Genomic DNA, 15,449 nt, shown 5'->3' on the forward strand with positions numbered 1-15,449 from the left:
CTACGAGATAGAATACCCATCCCCTTCGTCTTGGACTGATGCAGGATTTCAATATCTGGGGGGTGATAATGTGGCCTAATGTGGGGACTTGCTGAAAAATAATCTTGCTAAAGTACAAAAAGATATTAAAAGATTTTACCATCAATCAATCAATCAAATTTTATTTGTATAGCACATTTCAGCAGCATGGCATTTCAAAGTGCAGTATTTGTAAAACTGGCACAAAAAAGGCATCAAAATAATAGCAGATTTTTGCCCAGCTTCAAAATAAATTTGGCCTCTCAACCAAGGATTTCTATGCCTACCTACAAATGTGTCACTTTGTAACATCTGGCTGCCCCAGGAACCTTGCACGCTTCCAGGGCCAACAGAAAAGTTACTTATCAAGTTTACCTTAAATACAGGTTTTATTTCGAGATTATACAATGTTTTATAAGGAAGTGTTCCTTGTTCCTTGTGTTAGAAATATCCTCAGACATTGGGAGGAGGATCTGGGGAAAGTCTGAAGAGAGAAAACTGCTTTAAATGATCCCATTCTTTGTTTTTGATTAATACATTTGAAGAAATTCAATAGAAGATAATGCATAGAAAACACAGGACTCCATATTTTCTTGGTAAAATAAAACCCAACCGATTACCATTGTGTCCCAAATGTAGGACGAGCATTGGAACTTATCTTCATCTTTTTTGGGAATGCCCTTTTATATCCAGGTTCTGGAAATTTGCACTGATTATAAGGACTAGAGTTTGTAAAGATCCAGGACAGTGCCCATTGGGGCCTTCCCCAGATAAAATAATAAAAGGTAAACCACTCCAGCTGACCAATAAACTACTATTTTTATGTCGGAAATGTATTTTGTGAAACTGGATATGTGATAAGCCTCCTACAGTAACTCAATGGCACAGAGAAATATTTGGAGTTATTCCAGTGGAGAGTCTTAAGTGCAAAATTAAGTGGCAAAACTAGGAACTTTAAGGCTCTACGTTCTGACCTCCTTAAAGGAGAGCTTGTATTCAACTGGAAATAATCTCCAATACCTTTATATTTATCTACTTTTATATTTTATTTATTTTTATTTAATTATTTTGTTTCATTATTTTCCTTCTTCATCCCAGGTTTTTTTATTTTCTTCATTTGAGCTCCGCACACGTCAGTTTGTATTATAACTACACCTGCTCTGTTTGTTCTGTTTTTGAAAATAAATAAAAACAAGTTAAGCAAAATTTTATTCAAATCCTGATGATACATATTTACTTTCATACAGTTTTCTCCCAAATGTCTCCATCTGCTTTGTGTCAATGAAAACAACACCTAAGTTTAGCATAAAATAAGTTAGGGGACAATGATGAAAATCCAAGGTTAGAAAACAAAGTAAACTATGTCTTTGAAGGACACCAGCAGATAAAATGTGGTGATCAGCCACTCAGGATTAGGAGCTCTGCTGTTCCAGCATAATTACCCTGTTGATCGACTGTTTTCAGGGTTTCAGTTAGAAGCTTTAAGTACCTGAACCACTCAATGCAGAACCTGGGCCTGAGACAGCACTAACAAAACTGAGTGGTTCAATAACTGCACAGAAAGTCTCCTCAATATTGCTCAAACTAAGCTATTTAGCACAGAAATGTGTTAACCGCTGTCATTATGACTCATTATATTTTCAATAGGATTCTGCAGCCATTCTGATAATACAGCAGTAAAGAGTACTCTGTAATCTAATAATGTAATCTTTAATAAATTAAGTTATCTTTGGATGTCTATATTTGTAAAAATGGGTCTGAGGCCCTTTTAGAGGCAAAATGTACTTTAATGTCATTTCTTTGGTGAGTTTACAGGATACCACAATTAGAACCATCACACACTTTATCAGCTGTGGTTTGAGTGAAGTCGTGATGATGTGACTTTGCACACACAGTACCTGAGTCTGAGGACAGCAGGGGCCTCTGAGGTTTGGGGCCGACGGCTCGACCGAAGAAATCCACCTCTGGCTGCAAAACAGAGGGTGAGGAAGGAGTTAAAGCTGGGTGAGAAGAAAGTAAAACAGGTCAGTGTCAGGGAACACACATCTTTTTTATTAGCCTAATTTCACCATGAGGGACCGTAATCCCAGGGGCTCCTTGTTACCCTCATTTCTGCCCTCTAGAGGCTCAACCACATCATTACTGAACCAAGAAAATTACAGGCTGTGGTTTCCAGTCCAGCTGTTGAGCTCTGTACATCTTCAAGGTGAAGCAGTGCAGTTCTGCGTTCCTGTTGGGTTTTATCATCAGTATGTTCAATGCTGAAGCTGGCTTCTGATGGGTTGGTGTGGTAAAGGACCATTTGACTTTTCAGGCTGCATCTGGATCACCTACTGGCTCTAAATCAAATCAGGATCATCTATAGGAAACGTTAAACAGATTCTTCAACGTGTGAATTTTGCCAATTTTATACTGATAGTCAAAATTTAAAATGTACCACTGGTCCACTGGGTTTTCTGAAGTAATTGGTAAGTAGTCGTCTACCAGATATTCTAAAGAACTTTATGCTTTTATGGAGATGCTGATTTCATTTCCTAGCAGAACTTTGGACCAGCCTGCAGTAAATGACCTTGGAGCTCCTGTTCTCGAATGTCCAGCAAACTGACCTGACCTGAACGTCTCGCAGAATTTCCACAGTGTTGCCAAGAGGAAGATGAGATACACTAGAGCCAACAAGTCACTTGACCTGAAGGCAGCTATCAAAACAACCTGAACTTCCTGAACCTCATCAGAACCACAGGCAGATTGCCTCTATGCCACGACACATTAATCCAGTAATTCATGCAGAAGTATGGAGTGCACAGAAATAAACATACACTATATTGCCAAAAGTATTTACTCACCTGCCAAGACTCATATGAGCTTAAGAAACATCCCATTCCTAAGCCATAGGGTTCAATATGACATTGGTCCGCCTTTGCAGCTAGAACAGCTTCAACTCTTCTGGGAAGGCTGTCTACAAGGTTTAGGAGTGTGTTTATGGAGATTTTTGACCGTTCTTCCAAAAGCGTATTTGTGAGGTCACATACTGACGTGGGATGACAAGGCCTGGCTCTCACGCTCCGCTCTAATTCACCCCAAAGGTCAGGTCACATAAAGCTACATAACCCAGTCAAGTTCATTCACACCAGACTCTCCATCCATGTCTTTGTGCACCAGCGCACAAAGAAATGTCCACAGTCATGTTGGAAGAGGAAGGGGTCAGCTCCAAACTGTTCCACAAAATTGAGAGCATGGAATTGTCCAAAATGTCTTAGTATGTTGAAGCATTCAGAGTTACTTTCACTGGAACTAAGGGGCCAAGCCCAGCTCCTGAAAAACAACCCCACACTATAATCCCCCTCCACCAAACTTTACACTTGGTACAATGCAGTCAGACTAATACTGTTCTCCTGGCAACTGCCAAACCTAGACTTGCCCATCAGATTGCCAGATGGAGAAGTGCAATTCGTCACTCCAGAGAACGCGCCTCCACTGCTCTAAAGTCCAGTAGCAGCGTGCTTTACACCACTGCATCCAACGCTTTGCATTGGATGCAGCTGGTCCACCATGGAACCCCATTCCAAGAAGCTCTGCGCACTGTTCTTGAGCTAATCTGAAGGCCTCATGAAGTTTGGAGATCTGTAGTGTACTTTGTGGCTGAGTTGCTGTTGTTTCCAAGCACTTCCACTTTCTTATAATACAGCTGACATTTGACTGGGGAATATCAAGGAAATTTCACATCTGGATTTGTTGCACAGGTGGCATCCTATCACAGTTCTATGCTGGAATTCACTGAGTTCCTGAGATCGAGCCAATCTTTCACACGTTTGTAAAAACATTTTGTATGCTTGTGCTTCATTTTATACACCTGTGGACAAGGACATGATTGGAACACCTGATTCCGATAATTTGGACGGGTGAGCAAATACTTTTGGCAATATAGTGTAATTATCAGAAAGCTGACATTTCTCTTTCATTTTTTAAAATAGAGCTTATGTAACACTTTCACTATTATAAGCCTTAGATTTCAGTCTACTTTTCCATATATTTAGTTTTTTGAGCAGTAATTGTGTATTCATATTTAAAAGAAAAGGTCAGCAAACAGCCACCAAAATCTGATCAGATTAAAACTCTTTTAGAAAATCAAAAATAAAAGCTGCATTTAAATGTTTATAACAATAGGGAGTAATAATGCCCCTGGAGGACTACTCTGGTTCTTGAAAAAGGTTTTATGCTTCTGCTGGTTGATGAATATGGAAATGGTTCTGTTCGTTTGTTCTTCTCTGACCAGCTTCAGTGTTGAGAAGGGTTTGTGAATCTGAGCTGGCAGAAATCGCTTCAGAACACTTATAAATATTCAAAGAAGGAGGAGTCCAAATCAAAGTTCACTCTTTATATTGAAAAGTTGCCAGAATGTACACACACACAAGTATGTGTAGGTGTGTGGTTTCTGTAATCAAAGCAGAATAATGCTAATTAATTATAACCAAAGTTACAACATAAACATAAAAATACAGTGAAGCAGTACTTAAATACACTGTAGAGCTAAATCAGTTGACATATTCCCTCAGACTGGTTAATTAAACTTGAAGTCAGTTAATTATGAAGTAACACAGAACATGCAGCTTCACAACAACGGCACATTAACAAAGGGGTGGCGAACATGCAGCTCTTTGACGGATCCTGTGCTGCTCTTTGATACCAAAACTTCCCACACTCATTGAAGGAGGCACTGACAAAATCAGCGTAACGTGCAGCACAGGATATGAAATTTTGTTATGCTGGTGCTACAAGTCTCCAGTAGTTGCCAGTTTAAGAGGAGAGACTTTAGGTGATAGATGGAAGCTGAATCATTTCAGAATAAAATCTATTTCCATGGTAGCAACTTTCCTCAACAGTATCTGTATTTCTGTCAGCTGCATAATTTCAGATCGGTGCAATTTGTGTCACATCCAAGCTCAGAGGACTGTGGAGCAGAGGCAGGAGTGAAGCAGAGCGAGCTGCTACTGCTGCTGCATAAATAATAAGATAGGAGCAAGTCAGAGTTTGCGCAGCAGGTCGTGGTGCCGCTAGGGGGAAAAACAAACCAGTTCTGAACTGGTCTGTTGATCTCCAGACCAGTCACAATGTGTGTATTCACAACTGATTCATCAGTGACTCTGTAGCAAAGGAAGCTGAGCTACCTGGATCCAAAAATGCATAAGATGTCATTGTCTTGGTTCCCTTTCGTGCCTTTACACACACTGGAATGACCGACAGGACACAATCGTCCCTCCCGGCCCCAGTGACACCACAGGTTTCAGCTGTTCACAACTTTCCTTTACTGGTTCTTCTTTAGTGCCTTTGGTTGTAATGTGTAAAGATGTGGGGTGACATCTTGAGCATTCTTGACACTGAAGTTTCTGTTTGCAACTGCTACTCATATGTTCTTGCTTCAAACGTGCAAAACACAAACCTTTGCTCCTCAAGAATTCAATTTCGTCCTTATGTGGCTTGCTCTTGAATTTTTTGCAAACTATGAGGCTGCTCTTCACAGCTTATAAACACGTTTGGTGGTAGTCTCTGCTGTTGTAGGTGGTGTTTTTGAAAATATTTCTGTCTTCTGTCTTTTGAAGTATAACAAGTGTGGTAAAAGCACCTTCTTTGGTTTGAATGATTCCAAGTATTGTTTTGGTTTAGTAGATTTTTTCGTGGCTATGGTGGTGTCCTTTAAGTTTCCATAGAGGGGGTGTAAAAGGTACTTAACCTGCTGGTTCAAAAAGTTAAAGTCCTTAAATTTATCTCTTTTCTTGGTCCTTTCTTGCAGGTCACAGGCAGATTTTCTTCACAATTCTTTGAGCTTGCATGGCAGTTTATTTACCAAAAAATTTATATTAGCTGTGTTGCCCAAGTCTTCTGAAAATATTTGCTATCTAGTAGCTAATATTGGCTATTAGATACCTAATATCTAATAGCATCATTGAGTTTGAGCAGCCAGTAAAGAAAAGTGCAAAAGACTGAAGAGCAACTCCATCTTCTGGTTTAATTGCTGGCCAGTTCAAATCCTCTTTAATGTAGGCTTCTGGGATCTTGAAGTCATCTCCAAAGAACTCCTTTAACATCTGTCTAGCTTTAATATATCCTGCTGAAGATTCCATATGAATGCAGCTCTTAACCAACTCATGTGGTTATCTACTTGTGTCGTGTAGCAAAAACTGAAGTCAATCACAATCATTACCGGTCAACTCTCGATTCCATGTTCGATGGCTTCAGTGAAAGATCTGCATTCCAACGGTTCTCCATTAAATATCGATATGGTGAGACTTGGAAGAAATGATGACTTATGGTTCTTCACCAGGTACTCTGTGACATGGGCTTTTTGTGAAATAGCTTGGCAAAGCCCGTCTATCACTGCCGCATGCTCATCTCTAGGTTCAACTTCTTTTACAGATGTAGCCATTTGAACATGTGCAGCTGGAGCAGTGTCTTTAAAGCTGCCTGGTTTTAATGTGTTCTGTGATGGTAGCTGTAATGTAGGTTTTATATCTTCTTTACTGTCTTTTTAATCAGCTTGAAAAACGCTGTTGTCTTCTTCATATTTCTGCAAAATCTCCATTTTAGCATTTTAGCACTGGACTCTGCTAACGCTGTTTGCATTGCATGCTTTGATTGCCTTTAAAACAGCTTCAAAAATCTTTTGCTGAGCTTCAAACTCTGCTTCTTATTGTTTTCTTCAGCCTCTATATTCTTGAAATTTTGCTCTGCATGCCACTCTGCTTCTTCTTTTTCTAGTTTATTTTCTGTAAAGCAGCAGCCTTTGCCTTTAAAGCAGCCCACTCTAATTCTGCCTTTAATCTCACTGATGAAGATGATGAGACTGAACTTCCACATTGTGTTGATGAACTACTTTTGTGTCTGCTTGTCTGCCTTGATGTCATAGACCTGCTATCTGCAGGTGTTTTCTGTTTGTCACATTCCTCGGCTGGGTTGGCGCAATTCAGAATGTCTTTCATCCATCCTTCACAACGCCAAAAGAAGTCATCCATAGCATCATGCTTCGGTCTGAACCAGTCTCTTTGATCTTTCATGTATTCTTAATCATCAATAACTTTCTGCAGATCAGAGTCAAACTTCTTAAACTCTTCTTGCAAGCCACTAAAATCCACACGAAGCTTATTTTTTTACAGCATCAACGTTTGAGTCATTTTCCATTAACTGCTCAATTTGCTTCTTCAAGCTTGACACCTGGACTAGCGTGGACCTGAGAGCTTGGACTAGCTTAGGCTTATGTTCTTCTCCAGCCTTTCCAGTCATTTTTACCGTCCGTTTTTCACTCTCTCGTTCGTCCATAGCGAGCTAAACGTCTACGTCTTATGGATAATAATGTCAACTGTTCCACTTCATAATTCCACTGAGCCACCAGATGCTTGCCTTCATTTTTTTTCTTTTTTTTAACTCAAGTACTTCAGCTGCAACTGTCGCTCGTTATCCAATTTACTACTTTTCCAAAGTCTCTGTGCTGCTTTTCTGAAACAATTCCTTGTAAGTTGTGTTGCTCCAAGTTGATACAGTCCACATGTAGAGCAAGTTTTTTTTTTACTATTGTAGATTCCGAAACAATGAAGCCATAAGCTTGACACTCCATATTTCCCTTTCTGTCCACTTGATGTTGAAATGACAAAAAAAAAAACAAAAACAAAAAAAAAAACAGACTGGATCCTCTTAAAGTTAAACGGTTTACTTCAAAAATAAAAATGATACAAATGTTACTTTTACACAAAAAGAATAAAGAATAAAACTAACCCTAATTCTCTAGCCACACCCTCAAATCCTTAACTGCAAATAGATATGTATATTTACTAGAAGGCCTTAGTAGTCTAACAAATTTGTATGCATTAGAGGTTTAACTAGTAATCATTTTTATCCTAATAAACAAATTATCATAAGAAATACAAACTTAATTTATTCTAAAGGTCTGAATGAACTAAAACTGAATTTAGGCTTCTACAGTTGGAGTTGGTTCTTTTCTTTCCGTTTTATTTACTACAGTCTGTCATGTGCTTTATTTTGTTTTTTTCTTTGTCATTTTATTATTATTTGTGTCTTTGTTTGATCCGCTTCAGTGTTGTACTGAACTTTGGTTAAACAAGTTCTTTTTAAGTGCTTTAGAAATAAACTGGATTTTGCTTTCTGAACTTTAACTGTCAGCACATAAAGCACACATTCCCTGAAAAGAAGGTGTTTTTGTGCATCTCACCCTGGTCTCCACTGTTGTCTGTTTCACAATGTTCTCCAACCTCTGCTGATGGTTCTTGGTTGGTTTCGGACCTGCACTCTTTTTTTCTTCCTCTTTCTTCACAACAAACACATGCAGCACATCACAAATCATAAGTACAGTTTCATACACATTCAGCTTTTTTCTGACTAAACAGGCGGTGGCATCTAACCGTAGCAGGGTTCCTCTGAAGCATCATCTGTTCAGCTCTTCTCATCTTCTCCTGCTCCATTTCTCTGTTGATGGTCTGTTTGGCCTGATAAGTCAGCTGGCGACGCGGCGGCAGGCCCGGAAACCGCGCCACCTCCTCCACACGACTGCACACACAACAAACTTAAAATGTGATGGCAAGCAGCTGAAAACAAACTACTCCAACTTAACTGTTGAATAGTGATGTGGTCTTGTCTGCAGAGTTGATAGAAAAACAAAAAATCTAAGCCGTGCACCCCCTGGACTATTTTTTGTTGGGGTTTTTTTGACCTCAGAGTGGCCAACCTGCTGCTGTGCACTTAAAGGTGTAACTGTGACTTTATCTTGACTAAGACCTCACATGTTAAAAAAAAGCAAGCACTATTTTTAGTATTTATCCTAAATCCATAAGACTTATATTCTTAAAAAAAAAAATATCCAAAGTAAAATGCAATGACATTCCAATTTCACAAGCTGAAGTTTTATTCTCAATAGAATAAGAATTGGTTTGCAACCAATTGTCAACACTAGGACAACTAGAAAACAAGGTTCAAGGGCATCATATTTCACAGATCAGTGAAAAGTTTGAATAAACAAATGTAATATGTCAACGTGCAGCACAATGTAACCCACACACCACCTCTGCCAGATCATTAGAGCAGGTGTTTAAATTAGCTAATCAACCACAGCTGTATTCAGATGATCACTTTATAATCCCAAAATAAACATCAAGCCTGAAAACATGAAACTGTTAAGGACTGAATGTTCTGCACTTTGTGTGTTTGTGCGTTTTATGGTGTTGAATCCTCATACGCATAGTGGAAATATTTGTTGGTTGCTAAGGCAACAAGTCTCTGTGTAGCTAGCGACACAAAGTGAGAGAAAAAAAATAAAAAAAGAGTACCAGTGGATTTGATTTGTTCTGTAACAGTTTTTCTACCTTTGCTGTTGCGTACTGCACTAAATCAAGAATATTTACATCTCCAAGTTTTATTTAGTTAACGGAATCGTTCTATCGTGGCAGTGTGGCTATGGATGGCAAGGAAAAGAAAAGTCTTTTTGCACCTCCAGCACATTCGTGAAATTTCCAGATGTAAACAATAACATGCAACGTGTCTAAATGGTATTAGTCGATGAATGCAGTACTTTTAGGTAAAAGTTTAACTAAGTTAAATAACACCAACTGCACTGCAAGAAACAGATGGCAGTGTGAACATACTCAAAAATGAAAATTTCACTGCAATTTTGATTAAAAAGGGCAAAACTTTTTATAAGCATAACTTCCTGAAGGACTGGTGTGGACATGTCCCCACCAATATTTCCTACAGCTTTTTCCTCTCTGTTCCTGCATCAATTTCAGACAGTAACTCGATAGCAACCTAGCACTGTGTTCAAAGCATTAACAACCAGTGGACAACTGCTATTTAAAATTCCTTTGTAAAACGTAAATGGCGGGTCCGCTCAGTGACCTAGTGCACTGGACATCACGTGACTTACTGTGCGCGCCGTGGCAGTGCGCCACATGCGCTGTTACTTTGCATTCAGTCAGGAATATCGGTGGTCGGGGAAATGACACAATCAAGCAAAGAATCTGAAAAGGGGACGCAAAGTTTTGATATTAATTGAAAACACTACAAGAGCAAGATAACAAGGTCCAAGGGATCACATTTCACAGGTCAGTAAAAAGCTTTAATTAAAAATATAAAAAGTGGGGAGTAGGTTAGCTACGCTACAGCTTAACTTTGACTAACTTAACGTAGCTTACCCATGCTGCGCAGTTTGGTGTATTTCGGTTCAGTTAGTACAAAAATAAGGCGACCCAAACATCTTTGTGAGATTATCAGTGGAGCAGGTCTTTAAATTAGCTAATCAACCACCACAAGCGTTCAGGCAATTACTTCTTAATCACAAAATAAACATCAAGCCTGACTCCTGGAAATGTTGTCTGTCGGTTGTCGTGACATCGGATCTGCGTGACTTTAGGCTGACAGAATGGTTTTAAGTTGTTCTAAGTTTCTTCGTCCCTGTAGTTGCATCATTTGTTCATTGAACGTGGTGATTTTAAAGCAATGATCAAATAGGATGAAATATTTTATAGAGCATAGGAGTCAAAGTTTGGAGGTTACAACAATTTTTGTGACAGATTCCTGCTCATGTTGGATTGGAATCCAGTAATATATCATTACATAATATATATGTTATTATATTATATATAGCATATATATTATTTAATTTGCCATTAGGATTATTAAAGTATTTTTTTATTTGAACTGAATGTATTAATGGTCAGCCTACAACCCAACTACCCCAACCAACCCCAAAACGTTCTACTGAAAGTCTTGACGAGCAGAGACACAGATGTGACTTGCAGTGGCGTTTTTTGATATATTCCAAAAGGTTTTTATTTTCAATAAGTACCATTAATCTGACAAGCCTCATCAGATTGTATATCCTAAGTTTTTGAGTAAGACAGCCTGGCATTCACATTTGGTTTTCGCCTCATTCTTAGCACAAAAAAGGCCTTCTAGGTTGCACTATCCCTACCCACCCCCCAACTGTTCCTCACAATTTGTCCCCATCAATTGCAACTCAAAGTCACACCCTTGTTTGACTTACTTGAGTTGCTGCGGTGTTCAGGCGCCAGAGAACTTCAGCTCTGAGAGTAACAAAATAGGGATCTGCTTCTCCACAAGAAGTAAGCATCAATGGAAAATTTAGAATATTTTCAAGGGGTGATAAAAAACATGCCACCTTTTCTTACCTTTTACTGGCCTAAATTTTAGCTAATTTAATTTACTACCTTTTACTCCCATGCGGAAACCCTGTAAAAACAACATTTTGTGTGGCCCTCCCCAGATTGCACACGAAGGTAATTCAACGTTGAATTATAGTCAGAATAGCTGATTTTTGGTTAAGGTCAACAACTGACGGTGGATTAACCATCAAACAATCATCCAATTCTAGCCAATTAACTAATGCTGAAAAGATGTCATTGAATCAATATTGTTTTGTGGTCGAATTCTAATGACTGAAATGCCAATGCATAATCCAGTGTTTTTCAACACAAATGTGCATGTAGATCCACATTCACTTGATGGTTGAATCAACATTGATATAGTGTCAATTATGGTTGAAACCCTAATGTTGATTAAACATGCAAGTCACTGACCACTTTCAATTTTGTTTCAATGTCAGGCTTCAACGTAGATTCAATGTTTCTGCCTGACATTGTTTTAATGTTGTTTCACTCGTATTGTGCTATCTGGGTCAGGTTCTCTGGTACATCATTACACAAACGGGGGTCATTTTACTGCTTATTTGGCATCCAGACTAAAGGCACCAATGTTCACAAAGCAGATCTGCTTTGTGAACATTGGTGCCTTTATTCATTTTTGAATGACAAAAGAAGCAATAACAGTGGTGAAATTACCTTTTTGATTTTTGAGTGAGGCTGCATTCTGACAGATGAGTAAAATGCTAGTCATGCTATGTCATGAAATAGAAACTAAGTTTTTATATATTATTCCATTTTAAAAGTAAATTCCAGACTTTTCCAAATTGTGTAAAAACCAAAATACTGAAGGATAAATTGTTAAAATCAAATGTGCCATTATGTGGCAAATGAAACAAAAATATTGACATAAATAAATGAAAACCATGTCAACACTACTAGATGTTTAGTCTTTAGAAAACATTTTTTCTCTCTTTCTGACAGTATAGGAGCAGACTTCTTTCTTTCCTTCTTTCTCTCCTCTACCCTTATCTCCACCTTTCTTGCCCTTTCCCACAGCTTTTGGTTTTCCCATAGCAAAAGCAGTTAAGGCTCCATTTGTGGAAGTAAATCTGTTGGGCTTCACCTTGAATGAAAATGGTAAATGGACTGAACTTATATAGCACTTTTCCAATCAGTTTTGACCACTCAAAGCGCTTTACACTCACAAACGTGCACACATTTATACACTGATACACAGATCGGTAGGCAATTTTCAGTTAGGTGTCTTGCCCAAGGGCACATCAACATGAGGCAGGAGGAAGCTGGACTCAAACCTACAACCTTCTGATTGCAAGATGACTACTCTACCCACACAGCCACAGTTGCCCCCCACTTTGGCACTCAAGACAATAATTCTGAATGTCATACCGCCAGAACAACACATAAAAAGAAAAAAAAAAAACATAAGTCATAATAAAGCTTCCAGTTCATAATCATCTAGACCTGGAAAATGACATTAGCAAATTCCAAAGTTTTCCCAAATGCAAACTAACAAACTTTACTTACATTTTCTTTAGGGATGCACCAATATAAAAATTTGGGCTTATATTGATATCTGATATTAAAGATGATTCCTCCAGATCCAAAACCAGAGCAGTCCAATGGCATATCTCCACTTGTGCCAAACAATTAGGCTGCCTTTGATGTCGACCACTCATTTCCAAACTGCCCTTCTCCACCAGTCACAGGGTGGTGTTGTGGTGTGCCAGTGAGGGCAGGTACAGGAAGGTGTAGACCAGGAGCAGCAGCAGCAGAGCCAACACCAGGGGCAAGCACCAGTCATTGGTGACCAGCACCTCATCACAGCGAGCCTGCAGGAAGGAGCCGTCCTGGACGCCCGGCTGCTCTTCAGCCGGCCGCAGCATGCCTGGAGAATCCCAGCCTGACCAACCGTTAGCCTCACACAGGCTCGGGAATCGTTGAAACACGGCGTGGAACTGAATAAAACTCCCAAACATGAATACAGCCTCCAAATCTAGCACTGTTCTAACACATTCATTCCTGCTCCAGAAACGTTGAATTCCGCCATATGTCATCTGAGTCCAACTCTTAGTCAATCCCATTCTACAACAGTAATGAGGCTTTGCTGTCTGCGACCCTGTTCTGACACAACAACAGTCACACACACACACACACACACACACACACACACACACACACACACACACACACACACACATTTGTCAGGCTAGCTTTGTGGGGACTTTCCATCGACTTCCATTCATTTCTACAGCCTAAGCCTAGCCCTTACCATTACATACTTAACCCTAACCAAAACTCAATTCACACCTTAGTCCTAAACCTAAACCCTAACCCATAAACAGCATTTCCCCTTGTAGGGACAGTGGGTCCCACAACATATGTGTCAGGAAAGTTGTCCCCACAAGGTATTAAATCCCTTGTGAGGTGTGTGTGTCCATGTGTTTGTATGCACTCACACACACACTCCAGGTAATAAGGGGATTATTCTCTAAGCTGTTATGCAGAGAAACCAGTGTGGACTAGCACAGTGACCTTCAACACCCCAATAGCTCACACATCTGCTCAGCAAGTTTCCCTCCCCACTGGCTGGTGGGCAGCAGGAGGTTTGTTTGGGTGTGTGTGTACTCACGGCTCCAGCATGAAGGTGTACTGGCCCTCAGGTGTGCGGTCCTGCCTGTATGAGAGGTTGTAAGCCAGCATGGTGTTGATCAGCTCTCGCATCAATTCCTTCTCTCTGCTGCTAAAAAGCTGAGGATTCACCTGAAAGTAGCAAATGCTGCACATTGAGCAGGTGTTTAGTGCAAAAAAGGATCAACATATTGAAATGGCAGGTTTTTGTGGTATTAAATTGAAACATGATCAATCATTGTTCCACTTTTAATGCGACCATGTCTTGCACGATTCAACCAAAACTAAAAAACAAAATTTTTTGGGCGAAGATTGGGGCATTGTCTGCATTCAACTTCTATGTACCACAAATCTAGAACAAACTTCCAGAAAACTACGAAACAGCCAAAACACTGAGTGCCTTTAAATCAAGGCTAAAAACACACCTTTTAGGGTCAGAGTTTCTCAACTGTTGACTGTATGTTACTTTTATGACTTCTTAGTCTTGTGTTTTTATGATTTGAAGCACAAACAAGGAAAACTAACAAAGTGTAATGAGCGTTCACAGAGCTACTGAAAAACCTATTTGTTGAAACTGTCACCATGTTGTGACAGTGTGGTATGAAACAGATGATCTGTGAAAAAAAATGGAGCTCCTCTGCCTTCTCCCAGTGTCAACTAGAAACAACCAGTCAGAGCCAGAAGGCAGGTCTTAGTGCTCGTCAATCTTGTACTCATGTCTTTATTCTTTCTTCGATGTTGTCTGATACCATTACAGCTTTTCCCAGTCAGCAGCATCTGTTGCTACATACTACAGCTTTAATGGAGAAAACATGTTTAGTTTTCATTTGTGTCATAAGAATGAAGTCTAGATTCCATTTGATTTTTCTTGCGGTGCAGCATTATGCTAGCAGATGACAGGAACACAAATGAAGTTATCCATGTTGCTACACAGTCCTTTCACATCAACAAGCAACATGGGAGGAAGCGCTAGAGTTGAGATTACTTTGAATTTAACTCCACTGTTAGTTTATTGCAGTAGAACAAGATTAAATATGTGAAACAGCCAAAACAGAGTGCCTTTAAATGAGGTTCACTTGAAAAGCTCACCAAGACCTGCTTTCCAGCTGCTGTTATTGTGTTTACTGGATTTTTTTAATGTTTTTATTTCATTTGCCCTAAATTAACACATTTTCTAAATACTATGATGGTTTTCAGGGATTTTGTTACAGTGAACTATTTGTTATAAGGTTTTATTGGCTCTAGTGGCCTTTATTTAATAGTGAATTGACAGGAAAGTGGGTATTGAGAGAAGGGGGAAGACTTGAGGCAAAGGTCAGCAGGCCAGGAATCAAACCTGTGATGGCTTGTGGGTTTGTGGGTCCTTATGTGGGTTGTGCTTAACCCTTTGCCACCACAACATCCCCCAACCAACTATTTTTATCTTTTTTTTTCAGGCTCTCCCCTGGTATGTAACCCATATGCAAAAGAACACTAAAGCTATAACTGACACTAGTAAAAACTAAACAAAGAATTTTCAAAAACCAACTAAACTAAACTAGGCAAATTACTAGAACTAATAAAAATTAAAATAGAATTGAAAATCTGAACTCAAAATCAGAAAATCAAAATTAAATAAAACTA

At 39.3% G+C, this 15,449-nt stretch overlaps 1 protein-coding gene across 1 annotated transcript in view; it reads right to left on the bottom strand.

Moving 5' to 3' along the window:
- chtf18 (CTF18, chromosome transmission fidelity factor 18 homolog (S. cerevisiae)) overlaps window positions 1–15,449 on the bottom strand; it is a gene marked incomplete at its 5' end in the record, with an annotated part of 34,228 nt that overhangs the window by 3,037 nt on the left and 15,742 nt on the right. Inside the window, 4 exons of the mRNA XM_016666114.1 lie at window positions 1,917–1,986; window positions 8,237–8,332; window positions 8,427–8,571; window positions 13,828–13,958. Of these exons, the coding sequence (XP_016521600.1) occupies window positions 1,917–1,986; window positions 8,237–8,332; window positions 8,427–8,571; window positions 13,828–13,958 (442 nt within the window). The remainder of the gene's footprint in view (window positions 1–1,916; window positions 1,987–8,236; window positions 8,333–8,426; window positions 8,572–13,827; window positions 13,959–15,449) is intronic.

This window comes from Poecilia formosa, unplaced genomic scaffold, assembly GCF_000485575.1.
Source record: "Poecilia formosa unplaced genomic scaffold, Poecilia_formosa-5.1.2 Scaffold662, whole genome shotgun sequence".
Taxonomy (NCBI): Eukaryota; Metazoa; Chordata; class Actinopteri; order Cyprinodontiformes; family Poeciliidae; genus Poecilia; species Poecilia formosa.